This window comes from Triplophysa dalaica, chromosome 4 (assembly GCF_015846415.1).
Source record: "Triplophysa dalaica isolate WHDGS20190420 chromosome 4, ASM1584641v1, whole genome shotgun sequence".
Lineage (NCBI taxonomy): Eukaryota > Metazoa > Chordata > Actinopteri > Cypriniformes > Nemacheilidae > Triplophysa > Triplophysa dalaica.
In genome coordinates, this window is record NC_079545.1 from 18671298 (window position 1) to 18685313 (window position 14016).

General features: G+C 36.0%; 1 protein-coding gene across 3 annotated transcripts; it reads left to right on the forward strand.

Annotated features, from left to right (window-relative positions):
- Positions 1–218: 218 nt before the first annotated feature.
- On the forward strand, positions 219–13950 carry stxbp1b (syntaxin binding protein 1b). Of its 3 annotated transcripts, none has more exons than XR_008906478.1 (20): positions 219–558; positions 3895–3944; positions 4299–4380; positions 4495–4571; positions 6490–6568; positions 6647–6750; positions 8132–8280; positions 9705–9789; positions 9976–10106; positions 10258–10365; positions 10963–11023; positions 11113–11178; positions 11285–11365; positions 11446–11584; positions 11821–11930; positions 12125–12229; positions 12335–12420; positions 12514–12668; positions 12838–12995; positions 13130–13950. XR_008906478.1 is itself a non-coding variant. In XM_056745817.1 (20 exons), the coding sequence occupies exons 1-19, from the start codon at positions 522–524 to the stop codon at positions 12976–12978; spliced, it is 1815 nt and encodes a 604-aa protein (XP_056601795.1). In that variant the 5' UTR covers positions 219–521; the 3' UTR covers positions 12979–12995; positions 13130–13950. The 3 variants fall into 3 exon arrangements, 2 of the variants coding, with proteins under 2 accessions (XP_056601795.1, XP_056601796.1); XM_056745817.1 differs by having other exon boundaries at positions 12869–12995; XM_056745818.1 differs by having other exon boundaries at positions 515–567; positions 12869–12995.
- Positions 13951–14016: the final 66 nt, after the last annotated feature.

The window sequence follows — 14016 nt, forward strand, 5'->3', positions numbered from 1 at the left end:
AGGACAATTTGCATATTTGACTGCCAACCACCCATATGCAGCTGTGGTTTCACTCGAAAATTACGCAACCGATGCGCCACCTTCCTGTTACCAAAAAGGATCAGATATTTGCCTCTTGGGCTTTTATACTATCTGAGCCACTCGGAGAGACGGGCCGTCTTTGTTGCCCTCTAGTGATTTGGTTCTGTTAGGATTTAACGTTCTTGTGCCATTGTCAATACAGTTCCGATGATATTTAGTTTCATGACGTTGATATAACGTGCAACAAAATTACTTCTAGGTAAAATAGCTGTCTGGGTTAAACTTGCGTCTGAGTTTAAATAGGCATTATCTAAACGGAATTAAACGAAATAATTATCGTTTGTAGCTTACTGACACGCGCAGGCTCTTGTTAACTCTGGAGGCGTTTCGTGCGGGATTACGAACGACGCAGACAGCACGTCCCGTTTGCACCAACTACAGCTCTGCCCCAGCGCGCGCACAAGTGTACTGTTGGCGAGGATAGAGAGCAAGGGGACAGGATGGCATCTCTTGGACTCAAGGCGATTGTCGGCGAAAGTAAGAAATGTGTGCTTAAAAGTTATTACATTTCTTGCAAAGTTCTCTGTGATCTTTCATAAATGTTTCATTTTGAATGTGTTGACATCTCTGCTGCAATGTGTTTGCCTGCGTATGAAGTTATGTGCTTTAGTAATATTACTGAAATATTTTTTTCTGTGGCACACAAACTATAGTGTCTGCCACAGTTAGAGTTAGTTTGTGTTAAAATACAGAATAAATGACAGGAATCACGTTATTTTCGTTTTAAAATGAATAGATTATACTAAGTGAACCATTTATCTTGTCAGTCTACCGAGTTTCTCGCTCATAACATCGGATCATATTTGTCGACATCTTTGTAATGCGTGTTTGCATTCAAATCTAAATAAATTGTACTTTTGTTGATAAAAGCGCACATGCATTGGAAGCATTTGCGACATACACCCACTAATCTGTGTAGTCCGTTGAGATTACGTTTCTCGACCTATTTGAGGGTCTGTTCTGTTGCTTTAAAATAGGCCTTCATGCAGACAGGGCAGTTCATATTAATAATAATAACTTTGTTAATTTAAAACACCTGCTTGCTTTTTCGTATCCTATATTTTTTGCAGATGTCTTTTCAAGCATGTGATTTAAGTATGTGTAAAATGGAATAGCATGATTTCTTTCTAGCAGTCACTGGATTGTAGATTTCTCTGTTTTCAGTTACCTTGAAAAGCAACCCATACAAACAATCATATTTGATGTGTGTTAATGCTTTTCTAAAATGTCTTTAATTCTTGATTTTTTTACCACAACCAGCCATCATGTCACGCCATCTGGCTTGTCATTCTCTCCTTTTGTATTTACTGCCATAAATAGAGCTGTTGATGATATTTTATAGGTTCTGAGAAAAACACCAGGAATTAGATGTGTTTGTTTGTGACTGACAAGTGTGATAAATCAGACAGTTCATATTCATGGTTCAGGATCACTGCATTATTTTTGACACATTACAGCATAACATATTAAGGTGATGATTGTGCAGATCTGATGGGAGGGAGGCTCTTGTTCTTTTTTTTACATTTTTAATGATGAAGACATGCATCTATTGCCCACACTATTTTATATGGAACACAATTCACCGGATAGTAATAACATTTGTGAAATTCTTAATTTTTAAACTGGAGGTCGATTTGTTTTTTCGACATTTTCAGTAATACCCTATGATGTTCATCACAAGTTTATTTTAATGCAGCAACACCTCTAAGTGCTAGAACTGACAGATCCTGCATCAGTCATAGCTGTGAAATGGGTTATATTACTGCAGAAAGCTAATACATCTTGATTTAATGCAGATTTAAAGAAGCCAGTAAAATAATTATTGGTGCTTATATGGACTGTGTCATGTAGAGAGAAACAAAAATCTGCAGTAAAGAGAAAGTGAGAGAAAGAGAAAAAAAATTGGTGACAAAGAGCTGGAATGACGGAGATGAGGAAGAACAAAAATAGAGAGGGTGGTGGTGTAAGAGGATTGGGAAGAGATTAGGCCTGTGATTGCTGTGTCCCAATAGAAAGAATATCTTTTCAACCTTACATTTAAACTTCAGAATCAGCAGATTTGGATGGTCCTGTGTAGTTGTTTTCTTTCTGACCATTCACTTAAATGAAACACAGTATATTTATTAGTTCTTCTTTAAAGTTAAATTCAAATACATATACATTTCAATAAAATCTTCTCATTTATACTTTTAAAAAAGTAACATTGAGTGACATTTAAAAACCAAAAAGGTTTAGGTTACATTTTTTGTCTCCTAGAGGCAGTAATGTTGCTGTGAAGAGTGATACATCTGCTTGATAACTCTGCAGTTGCCACATTGAAACATGTGCGAAAAAGTCTATTTGAATATTTTGTTATTCACTGTTTAGCACTTTAACACACCTTTTAGATATATTTAGAGTGTGAGACATGCTCGCATCACTTATGGGTGCTCACCTAACATTCTTATAAAGTACAGTGTATTTTACTTTTTGAATAGCCTAAGTTTTTTCAAAACAGAGTCTTAACGTATAGTTCTAATACTGATACTAATCAAAACCTAAAAAAATAGCCAGAATCTCAAACAATTCTAGCATTGTAAACTTAATTAATGCTAAAATTGAACTTATTGAACAGTACTGTGGATGGTTTGCAATAAGGACGTAAGTTATTTGAAGAGTATATTTTTTTTTTCTCCAAAATAATCTTTTTTATTATATTATCATGTTTTTTGTGTTTTATTCCCGAAACCGTAGTAACTCTGTCTGAGATCAATTGTTAGAAAGCAGTCTAATGTTAGTTGATGACGGCACACAGGTGGTGGAGTAATGACGTCTACTTATAAATACTGTTCGTACAGATCTAATTCATGTCAAATTCTAACCACATCTCTTGAACTGTAGTTCCAACCACGAAACTTTGCAATGCTGCTTGCGATTGATTGTTGGAACATCGGAACTTGCGACCATAGTTGGATAACAATGCTTTTGACTAGTGCCTAATAATATAGCAATTTATATTTTATTCAATTTATATTATTGATTTATATTATTTTATTGTATAATAATTGTATTAAATTAAACATTTATGGAGTTTTATTGTGTGTTAATTTAATAAAAAAGTATTTTTGTCACATTTAAAGAAAATGTTGAGACATTGACATCAGTTTAGCCAAGTAATGGTTCTTCTCAGTTTCTTTTGCTTGTTATGAGAAATAATATACAGACACTATTATTTGCTAATGTGTACCGGAAGTTAACGGTAGTCCATGAACATGACCATGCACAGTTACATTTGTTTATGTTGTTACTTTAAAACTGTTTATACAGTTTTAAAACCTGAATGCACAATAAACTAACATACGGGCTTGTATTGACATCAGCGAACATTTGGAAGGATAATTAAATGTTAATATACTATATTACTCGTTGTTAGTTCATGTTAACTAAAGCAATGCATTCATATTAACAAATAACTCTTATTGTAAATTGTTGCCATTTTTATTATCAACTTAGTACTTCTATTATTTGCTTAGTAATTTTTTATAGTCTCTTCATTCTGGTCCTCTAAAATTCACTTCTGAGGAATTCACCTTGGCGTCACTATAATTGGAGGAAGATTTGAATAATCCTCGAACTGGTTGTCCTAAATTACTTATACTGGTCTTGTTGTTCTCCTTGCTAGCCTGGCTAAGATAGTGTTTAGATGGTTTAGCTTCTACAAAACCCCTCACCAAACCTGATTAGTCTGAAAGACCAGCTTAGGCAAACAAGTTTATCTGCGAGTGTATATTGTTCTTCTATGATGTTCTCACTGTGTTATTTTTCATCCCTTAGAGATTATGAACGATGTCATTAAGAAGGCGAAGAAGAAGGGAGAGTGGAAGGTAGATATAAAGCTCACTCTCAGCTTTCCATTTCCAAAAAACTTCTACTATTAAACATGATTAAAAATAAATATTGTGTTATCCAGCAATTGTCTAAATCTTGCTATAGGTTTGATTATTAAAGGATCTAAAATGTTGGACTGTAGTGTAAAATTAAGACATCTTTTTTAAAAGCCTACCTTAGACCAACATAATTGTTTAAAAAAAAGTTATTAGCACAGGTTTTGATATTTGGGCAGCACACCAGCATTCAAATTGCAACAAAAACTGATAACCAGTTACTATATGCTGGACTTAACAGGGATGTACTGTTAAAAATGTGTTCCATAAATAATGAATGCTGTTCTTCCTCAGGTTTTGGTGGTGGATAAGCTGAGCATGAGAATGATTTCATCCTGCTGTAAAATGACTGATATAATGTCTGAGGGAATCACTAGTAAGTTTTACTCCTCTATTGATGCAGATAGAATGATATAGTACATTATATAATTATATAGAAAGTTGATTTGCAGTTGTTTTGATATGCATTTTCTCATTATCATTTCTCCAGTTGTTGAGGACATAACCAAGCGACGTGAGCCTCTTCCTACCATGGAGGCTATATATCTCATCACTCCATCTGATGAGGTTACATTTGATCTCTATGTTTATATACTGTATAGGCCACTTCACTAGAAGACAGTTTATTATTTTACATTTAAATCTTACATGTATAATTCAATCTTAAATATATATTGAAACATTTGTGTGGTGTAAGAAAACAAGAACAGGAAGTTCTCCTGGACCAGCGTTGTTTATGTTATCAGCAGTGTTGTGCAAGTTGCTCTGAAAAAGTTATGTATTACTAGTTACTAATTACATATTCAATAGTGTAATTAGATTACCGTACAAACTACTCTCTCCAAAAAGTATCTAATTACTTAAATTAATTACTTTCTATATCCTATATCAACCTTGATTAGTTAAGTGATTCAAGGATAAACATGAAACGATGTTGTAAATGCCATAGGTTACGTGTCGGTTTTCATTTACACTTCTGCGTCGTTGTCCACATCGACAGGCAATGACCAATAGGTGTCCGTGCCCACGCGCGTGTTACTTGTGTAACCAAGACAAGAGCTGAAGAAGAATGAGCTCGTTTGAGAAGCATTATAGCAGTAGGAAACGGTCACTTTTGTTGCAGCTTGAGATGTTAACTACAGTTGAGCAAATAATTTTGTCAAATAATTCTTTCAGAAATGCGTTCAAGTAAACATGATGCTATTTTTTGAGTTTTTACCTAAGGGAGGGGTTCAAACAGACCAATCGCAGCCCTTGCGGTCGCCGTTGAGTTGACACGCTGTTACATTTTTGTAGAGGTGCGCGTCAAGCTATGGTGTAGGGTCGCAGAGGGTTCACGGCTCTGCATCCTTAGGTCCTACTCACAACTTTAACTTGCGCTTTAAGTATTCTTATTAACTGACCAAAGTATTACAAATACGAGAAGGATACATTAAAGCATATGTTTTAAAGTTAGACTTTGAATTTTGATTCAATTACATAATTTAATCATTTAGCAGACGCTTTTATCCAAACCATCAGAAGTAACTAATTAAATTACAGAAAAAAAAAGAGTAATCCCTTTCTTTACTTTTTCAGTGGGAAAGTAATTAAATTACAGTGACATAATTACTTAGTAACTAGTTACACCCAACACTGCTTATTCAAAGTGGTCTATAGGCTCCATAGATGTAAACAACAGAAGCACTTCCTATTTTTAGTTTTTAACACTACACAAATGTTAGAACAACCAACAGAGTTCAACCAAGAGTACTTAATAAAAGAGTTAAGTATATATGTGAAATAAATAAATAAAACTGAAACAGGAAATGCTTCTGGACCAGTGTTTATGCCTTCTGAAACAGTCGATATAAAACAAAATTTGCTAAAACAAATAAAACTAAAGTTAGGCCGCTAATAAATGGAAATGCCATCAGTTGAGTTTTTTGTGAAACAATTGTACAATAAATCACGTGCACTAATAGAATGGTGTTAAAGATTCAATGAATGTTGGGTAAAATACTGAGAAATACATAAACTGCACCTTGCCAAGCTTCAAGTCACCCAAAATTTTAAAGTTATAGATAAATCTGTTTAAGAAGCAACTAAAATACGAAACGTTTTGTAGCTTGTTAAACTGTTCTGGGTCCTTAAAGGATTGTTCACCCAAAAATGAAAATTCCGACGTCATATACTCACCCTCAGATTGTTACAAACCTGTATACATTGTTCTGATTAAAACAAAGGAAGATATTTGGAATAAAATCAGTAACCAAACAGATCTCATACACAATTGACTCCCATGGTATTTATTTTCCCTACTATTGCAGTAAATGGGGGATTCAATCTGTTTGGTTACTGACATTCTTCCGAAAATCCTCCTTTTTGTTCAGCAGAATAAATAAATTTATACAGGCTTGGAACATTTTGAAAGTGAGTAACTCATAACTGAATTTTCTTTTTTAACTATCCCTTTAAATGATAAGCATATCTTTGTTTTCAACAGTCAGTTGAAGGCCTCATCAATGACTTCAGAGACCCCCGTAATCCCATTTACAGGGGAGCCCATGTGTTCTTTACAGATGGTGAGTGTTTGCATTAAGATCTGCACAACTGTGTTCTTTAATATGTTTGTGCTATATCTCACTCTGTTTGATTCCCAGCAATCCCAGACTCTTTATTTAACTTGTTAAGTAAATCCCGTGCCTCCAAACAAGTAAGGACACTGACTGAAATAAACATCGCCTTTCTGCCCTATGAGTCTCAGGTAAGTCTGTTGGATTTCTATATTAAATGAGGGATGATGCTTAAAAGGAAGTATTGAGACATGGGGGAAGGGTGGGTGGATGCATGAGCTCCGGATGTATCGTGACAGAACATTCGAGAGAAGCTTTGGTCATTCCTTCCTGGTGCCTTCAATCCTCTGCTGTTGCCCTCTATAATTAATCCTGCATCCACCCTCCCTGTCCCAACCCTAATCCTGTTTCCTATTGGCTAAGGTCTCATTGATGAGTCACTAGGCAGCCAATGAGAAATGACCTGGATTGTGGGGCAGGGTGAATTTGGTTGGATATCAACAGGGTTACGTTTATGTGACAGATGGAGGAGTGTGTTCAGGCTAGTGTGTTAGGATAGGCAGACAGAGGAAGGGATGAGGATAGCACATTTTCCATGTTACTGAACATGCCAAACATGCTTAGTGGGCAGAACACATCACATACATGCAGTGGCAGTCAAGGCAAGTGCTCAAGAGCAAGCCATTGATGAATCGGTATTGTCAAAGAGGATTGTGGGATATATACAGCCTAAGAACGTGTTCAGACTTGACTTATTTTTTGACAAGAAAAGTTGACAAAGGTGCTTTTTTGCAGCCGAACGCCATGACTTCGGAGGCAGCGTCTGTGCACGAAGGCAGCCCAGAAAAAACAGATAGGCAGGCAGCGTAAAGTCTATTTGGATTATAAACAGAGAGCATCTTTGCATTAACTAATCACATATTTAATAACTACAATACTAATTTCTCGCTAGAAATGAAGTTGTTGAAAGTGAAAATTAAACTCACATTCATACAAAACTCCAATCCAACGGATGTTGCGGCCGGCATAAAATTTTTCGAGCTTTGGCCTTCTCGACCAATCACGTTCCTTGCATTTTTGTTATGGAAACGACAGGTCTCTGTCATTGGTTAGCTGTGAAAAAGGACGTAGAGTGTTGTTTTCAGAAAAGTTTTTCTACCTCAAAAGAAGCTCTGGTCTGCAGAAAAAGACCTGGCACTGTCATTTAAAAAACAGTTTACTCCACAGGATTATAACGTAAAACAGACACTAGCTGCTTCAAGAAAGAGGTCAAGTCTGAACACAGCCTTAGACATTTGGTTACTTTCACTGTGATATCTGTGCACCGGTTTATTACATTGTCCATGTCCTAACCTGTTGTGATGCAACACGTTTCCATCTTCAAATAATTTGTCTGTCTATATTGAAATATAGATACATATAGAGATACTGTATATAGAGATAAAATAATTTTTGTTTGCCATCTTAAAATCTTGGGCTGGCAGAGCACAAACTTGGAAAACTATTGAATTTGATAACCACAAATCTGTACTGAATACTAAAATTGTTGCTTTGTTGTTCTCTGCTGCCTAGGTGTTCTCAGTGGACAAAGCAGATGCCTTCCAGGACTTCTACAGCCCGTTTAAAGCCGATGTGAAGAACCAGTTGTTGGAGCGTTTAGCCGAGCAGATTGCCACCCTCTGCTGCACACTAAAGGAGTACCCAGCTGTTAGATACAGAGGGTGCGGGACTTTTCTATGCCAAACATTTTATGTGGATTGGTTTCAATGTTGTACAGAGGAATATTAGCACTCCAAATTCAAGAGAGATCAGGGGACATTTATGCAGGTTGAGTTCTTCCTTTTTAAAAGGAAGTTTTATTGTTTTTTTCTGTATGACATCATTGTACATATGTCATCTTAAAGTACACTTCCATCATTTTCGTAAAGTACTCTATTGTAACATAAATGTTGTACTTATACTTCTAGAGATAGTTTTAAAGCAACGTCTTAAACGTTACTCTGCATGCACGCTTTTGTGGCCCAAACTTAACGTCCGGTACACATCCGCAAAGAATAGAGATTATTCCCGAAAACAAGCAACAGAAATAACACATTAATTACATTAGTTAGCATTTTAAAAGAATGTGTAGCCGGTATTTTTTTGACTTATTAATAGAAGAACCGTTTAGCTAAACTTAAATGCGAAAAAGATAACAAACCCATTCAACAAATAGTTTCTTTAATAAAATTAACATACAATACAATTCAACAAATTGTTTATTTAATACAATTATTATACAATAAAATATTGATATAAATGAATAATAATATAAATGTATTAAAATATAAACATTTATATTATTAGCCACTAGCCAGACTGATAAACTAACACAGACCAGAAGTTGACTTCAGGTCATGCGCCTGCATGTGATGAAGCCGTCTATTCATGGTGTCTCAAATCAGCACAGTTAAATACATTTAGAGCTGCTTAAGTTTATCTTAACAAGTACTAAATACTAAGATTTTGTATATTAAAGCGATATTTCAGAGGCAAAACTTGCTTCCAAGCTGCAGAATGGGGGTGGATGGGGGACAATTCAAAAAGTGCATCTATCGATCAAAGAACTGTTCAACACCGCTCCACGGTCTTAACAAAGGTCTTCTGAAGCGAAGCACTGCGCTTGTTTAAGAGAAAAATCCATATTGACAGCGCTATTCACTTTAATGTCTAGCTTCCGTTATCCCTTGGCTGCACATGAACCAGAGGCTTGTTATTCACTCCCAGTTTACCGCTTGGAAGAAAAATTATATGTGGTATTATAACTCCGACTGCACTATTCTTCAGGAAAAAGTCATATTCAGTCGGGATGTCTTGAGGGTGAGAAAAACATTCTTCAAAGTATCTTCTTTTGTGTTCTGTAAAGTAAATACAGTTAAACAGGTTTGAAATTACATGAGTAAATGATGACAGATTTTTTTATTTTAGTACAAAATTAGTGCAAAAAAGTGTTTTTTTACATTTAAGTGTGTTATAGTGCACTTATTTCACCAAGGTCTGACAATCAGTCATCTGGGAATACAACACGAGAAATATAACACACATAACAATGATCGATTACATCTTTGTGATTTCAAAAAGTACTATATCTTGGTGTCTATTTCAGAGAGTACAAAGACAACGGGACCCTGGCCCAGATGCTACAAGACAAACTGGACGGTTATAAAGCAGATGACCCCACTTTAGGAGAGGTGTGTGTGTGTCTAAGTTTATAGCACATCTTTTTTGTGTGTGTCAGCTGATAAAAATAAACAGCCTCAGGCTGGCACCAGTGAATTTAATATCTCACTGTCTAACTTTAATTCTTTGCTTTACTGTTTTGCCATCCATCTTTGCCTCGCTCGCTCTATTTCACCTTCACTCTCTCTCTTTCATAGGGACCTGATAAAGCTCGCTCGCAGTTATTGATTCTGGATCGTGGTTTTGACCCTGTCTCACCACTTCTGCACGAGCTCACATTACAGGCCATGGCCTATGACCTGGTGCCCATTGAGAACGACGTCTACTCGTAATAACTCCACCAGTTCTTAATGTCTTACAGTTTCCTATTTCCTGAGGTCACTTAGATCATTTCAAACAACCCTCTTCCCATCACACATACTCTGCACATTTATATTAGAGTTAGTCAGTGTCCATGATGATGTGTGTGTGTTGATCAGGTATGAGACCAGTGGAATGGGTGAAACTCGTATGAAAGACGTCCTGTTGGATGAAGATGATGACTTGTGGATGACCCTGAGACATAAGCACATAGCAGAGGTGTCCACGTAAGTCTGAAGAAACAAAGGTCAATGTAAACTAAAACAAATACAGAAACAAACAACTGATAATATAAATCTTCCATTGATATGAGGGGCTATGATGTATAGTGACCACTCATTATGTGGTGTGACCCTTGATAACTAATAACTGTTTTAAACTAAAAATAAATATCGAATTTCTGTGTCTGAAAGATAAATCACTGTTACAGCATGCTTAAGTAATTGTTTGTTTTTAAAAAGAAATTCTGATGTGTTTGATTTTTAGGAAGACATTTGTATATTAGCTCAAAAAATACAAACGAAATGCAATCACTTTGTTTCTAAACATTTAAAATACTGAGAAGTTGTAAATGTTACCGCTAATTCATCTAGATGAAAAACAAAAACACAATTTCTGCATTTGTGTAAATCAAATTCTTAATATTTGAATAATTGCTATATATATATCTATGACTTTTTTTTGCATTTTAAAAAGTGCCTGTTGAAAATACTTATACCTCAGTGACCCATAAACAAAAAATACAATAAACTAAAGACGAAAACGAAATAGAATAGAATATAATAATGACAAATAACAATAATATCCCCATTTCTGTCTCCCAGGGCTGTCACTAAATCTCTTAAGGATTTCTCCGCAAGCAAAAAGATGAACACAGGAGAGAAGGTGTCTTAAATATCTCCGTTCCAACCTGAACTAGCATTTCTTGTTTTTTTCGCTATAACTTTGTTATTTCATATTTTTGTATCCCACAGACCACAATGAAAGAGCTCTCTCAAATGCTTAAAAAGATGCCACAGTACCAGAAGGAGTTAAGCAAGGTATGGACACATTTGACAGAGTATTCATTTTATTTTTGGTTAATGTTTAGGTCATTTTGCACCACCAGATTTGTCGAGTAACAGTCACTTTGTATTCCTCTTATAGTATTCCACTCACCTGCACTTAGCTGAAGACTGTATGAAACATTACCAGGGCACAGTGGACAAACTCTGTCGTGTCGAGCAGGTAAAGCTCATCTCTGATTGGTCTGTGTGCTTTAACGTGACTTTACTTAATGTTAAGAGTGTGTGGCTGCAATGATGCAGGATCTAGCCATGGGCACGGATGCAGAGGGTGAGAAGATCAAAGACCCCATGAGAGCTATCGTGCCCATCCTACTCGACGCCAATGTCACCATTATGGACAAGATTCGTATTATCCTGCTCTACATCTTTCTCAAAAATGGTGAGGAAAGTAAAATTACAATTCCTTTTGATTTCCTCAGGTTGTTGGTTTTGTTTTGTGGTGGTAAGGGGGGTGTAGCATTTAAATTCAGTTTATACACATTCATTACTAATATAACAGTGAACAAAACAGTGATAATATGAGGTTTCAATGGTTTGAGAAGCATTTTAAAGTGTATAATTGTGTATAATTATGAATAATTATTTCTGTCTGACCCTGTGTGTGTGCGTTAACAGGTGTGTCAGAGGAGAATCTCTGTAAACTCCTTCAGCATGCACAGATACCTCCAGAGGACAGTGACATCATCTCGAATATGGCTCATATGGGGATTCCCATCATCTCAGAGGTGAGCTGTTTCTTTTTACTGTTCTCTAAACAAACTAAACATATTCCCCTCTTCCGTGTAATACATCAAACAGTCCAGAACAACAAAACTACAGCTTGATATGCACATCACAGTGTCTCTCATGGATAATGCAATGCATGTCCCCTCGGATTAAAGCGTCTGCCAAATGCATAAATGTAAATGATTTTCCACAGCAAGTAACCACACGAAAAGGAAAGAAAACTGACCGGAAGGAAAGAATCAGCGAGCAAACGTATCAGCTCTCCAGATGGACTCCTCTGATTAAAGACATCATGGAGGTGAGCTGTTCCGACATTGCTTGGCTCCTGCTTTTATCTAAAGTCTGCATCTTACTTGGTTTTAATTTTCGTTTACACACATTTATTTTATTAACATTATGGTAGGACGCCATTGAAGACAAACTGGACCCAAAACAGTTCCCTTACATCTCCACACGCACAGCTTCCTCTAAAACCACCACAGCTTCCAGGTAGGACCCATTGGCATGTGATTTCAGTACACAGCGTCCTTTCATTTATACATTAAAATCTCCAGTGACAATAAAATTGTACTTCATGTTCAGTGCCCGTTATGGAAACTGGCATAAAAACAAGAGCCCGGGGGAGATACGCAATGGCCCACGGATCATTGTCTTCATCATTGGTGGCATGACCTACAGCGAGATCCGCTGCGTCTATGAGGTCACGCAGGCCAATGGCAAATGGGAGGCTCTTATTGGTAAGTTGTGTTGCTAAAATGCCCTTCTTTATTGCTCTAAACTATGGATGACGCATTGTTTTAGAGAAAATCATTATGGAATCACTCAATTCTTGCTTTTTTTAAGGGCTTTTTTGATTTGATTTGTAACTTTCGATATTTTATACCAATCCACCCCCTTTAAAAAAAGCTCAAAGAGACCTCTCTGACCTTCTGCACAGGGTCCACCCACACCACCACACCTGTTAAATACCTGAAGCATCTGCAGCACCCAGACTTCCTGGACCCCAACGCGGCCCCTGAAGACCAGCTTCCTCCTGAGGATAAGTGATCTAAACACGAAATAAGGTCAGATTTTGTCCGAAAAATTTCCACAAATTTTGGTTTTACCTGTTTTATTATTTTAAAGTCATTTTTTCACCTTTATTAGAAGTACATTATTTAGATTGATTTTACATCACTAAAATTTTCTCTCTTTTCAGATTTTGCTGCCATCATTGCTTCCTCACCACCCTTATAATCCAAGCAGACTGTTGTCAGTTGTTGTTGTCAACGATACATCTTCACATAGTATAATATTAGGTATGCACATTGTAAACAGTAGGGTATAGTCAAGTATATTTGCTCATTCTTAACTAGCCAACAAAAGATCTGGTAAGCTAAATTAAATACGGTATACAGGGACAGTGTGCGTAAGTGTGATAAAAACATAAAGGACATATGTAATTCTGCTTCATTTCTATGATGGCTTCTTCAGACATTATTTAGGATTTTTGGTAATAAGGGAGCAGTTAATGTTTAGGTTTAACTCACTGGTCGTTAAAACATAAAATCATGTAAATACTCCCAGTATTTTTGTTAAGCACACAGTACAAGCAAATTCTGCTGTGAGTGATTAAGTAGTAAAGATTGCTTTCTTTCACCTGCTATGCACCGGTATGATGTATGTGATCATGCTAATATTAGATGTCTATTGTCAACTGCTCTGTGTGGTTTTTAATGTTCGTCATTTGTAGCCTAGCTATTAGATTTGTATATAGTTATCATATATTATAGAGTAAAACATATTTCTGTGATGTATACTGTGATTTTAGACTTTTATTTTTTAAATGAAATTTAGTACTTATCAGCTTTGTATTTTGTGCGGTATGTAGGTCTAGTATTTTTACTTTTTATGTTGTGATCTGTCGTTTATTTATTTACACTAAGAATATAAATGTAAATGTATGCAACGTATATTAATACTATACATATGGCATATTTAATGTTCTGAGCTCTATTCACCACAAACATTTGTGTTGTGCATCGGTCAGATCAAATAAATTGCTTTATTAAAAATTCAAAGTACAGTAAACTGGTGTCAGAATTT

Excerpts from the sequence above, each read along its gene's own strand:
- stxbp1b (XM_056745817.1), top strand. The coding sequence starts at position 522 with ATGGCATCTCTTGGACTCAAGGCGATTGTCGGCGAAA. Across the intron at positions 11,931-12,124 it reads GGATTCCCATCATCTCAGAG|CAAGTAACCACACGAAAAGG; the intron begins GTGAGCTGTTTC and ends GATTTTCCACAG. Across the intron at positions 12,421-12,513 it reads AAAACCACCACAGCTTCCAG|TGCCCGTTATGGAAACTGGC; the intron begins GTAGGACCCATT and ends CTTCATGTTCAG.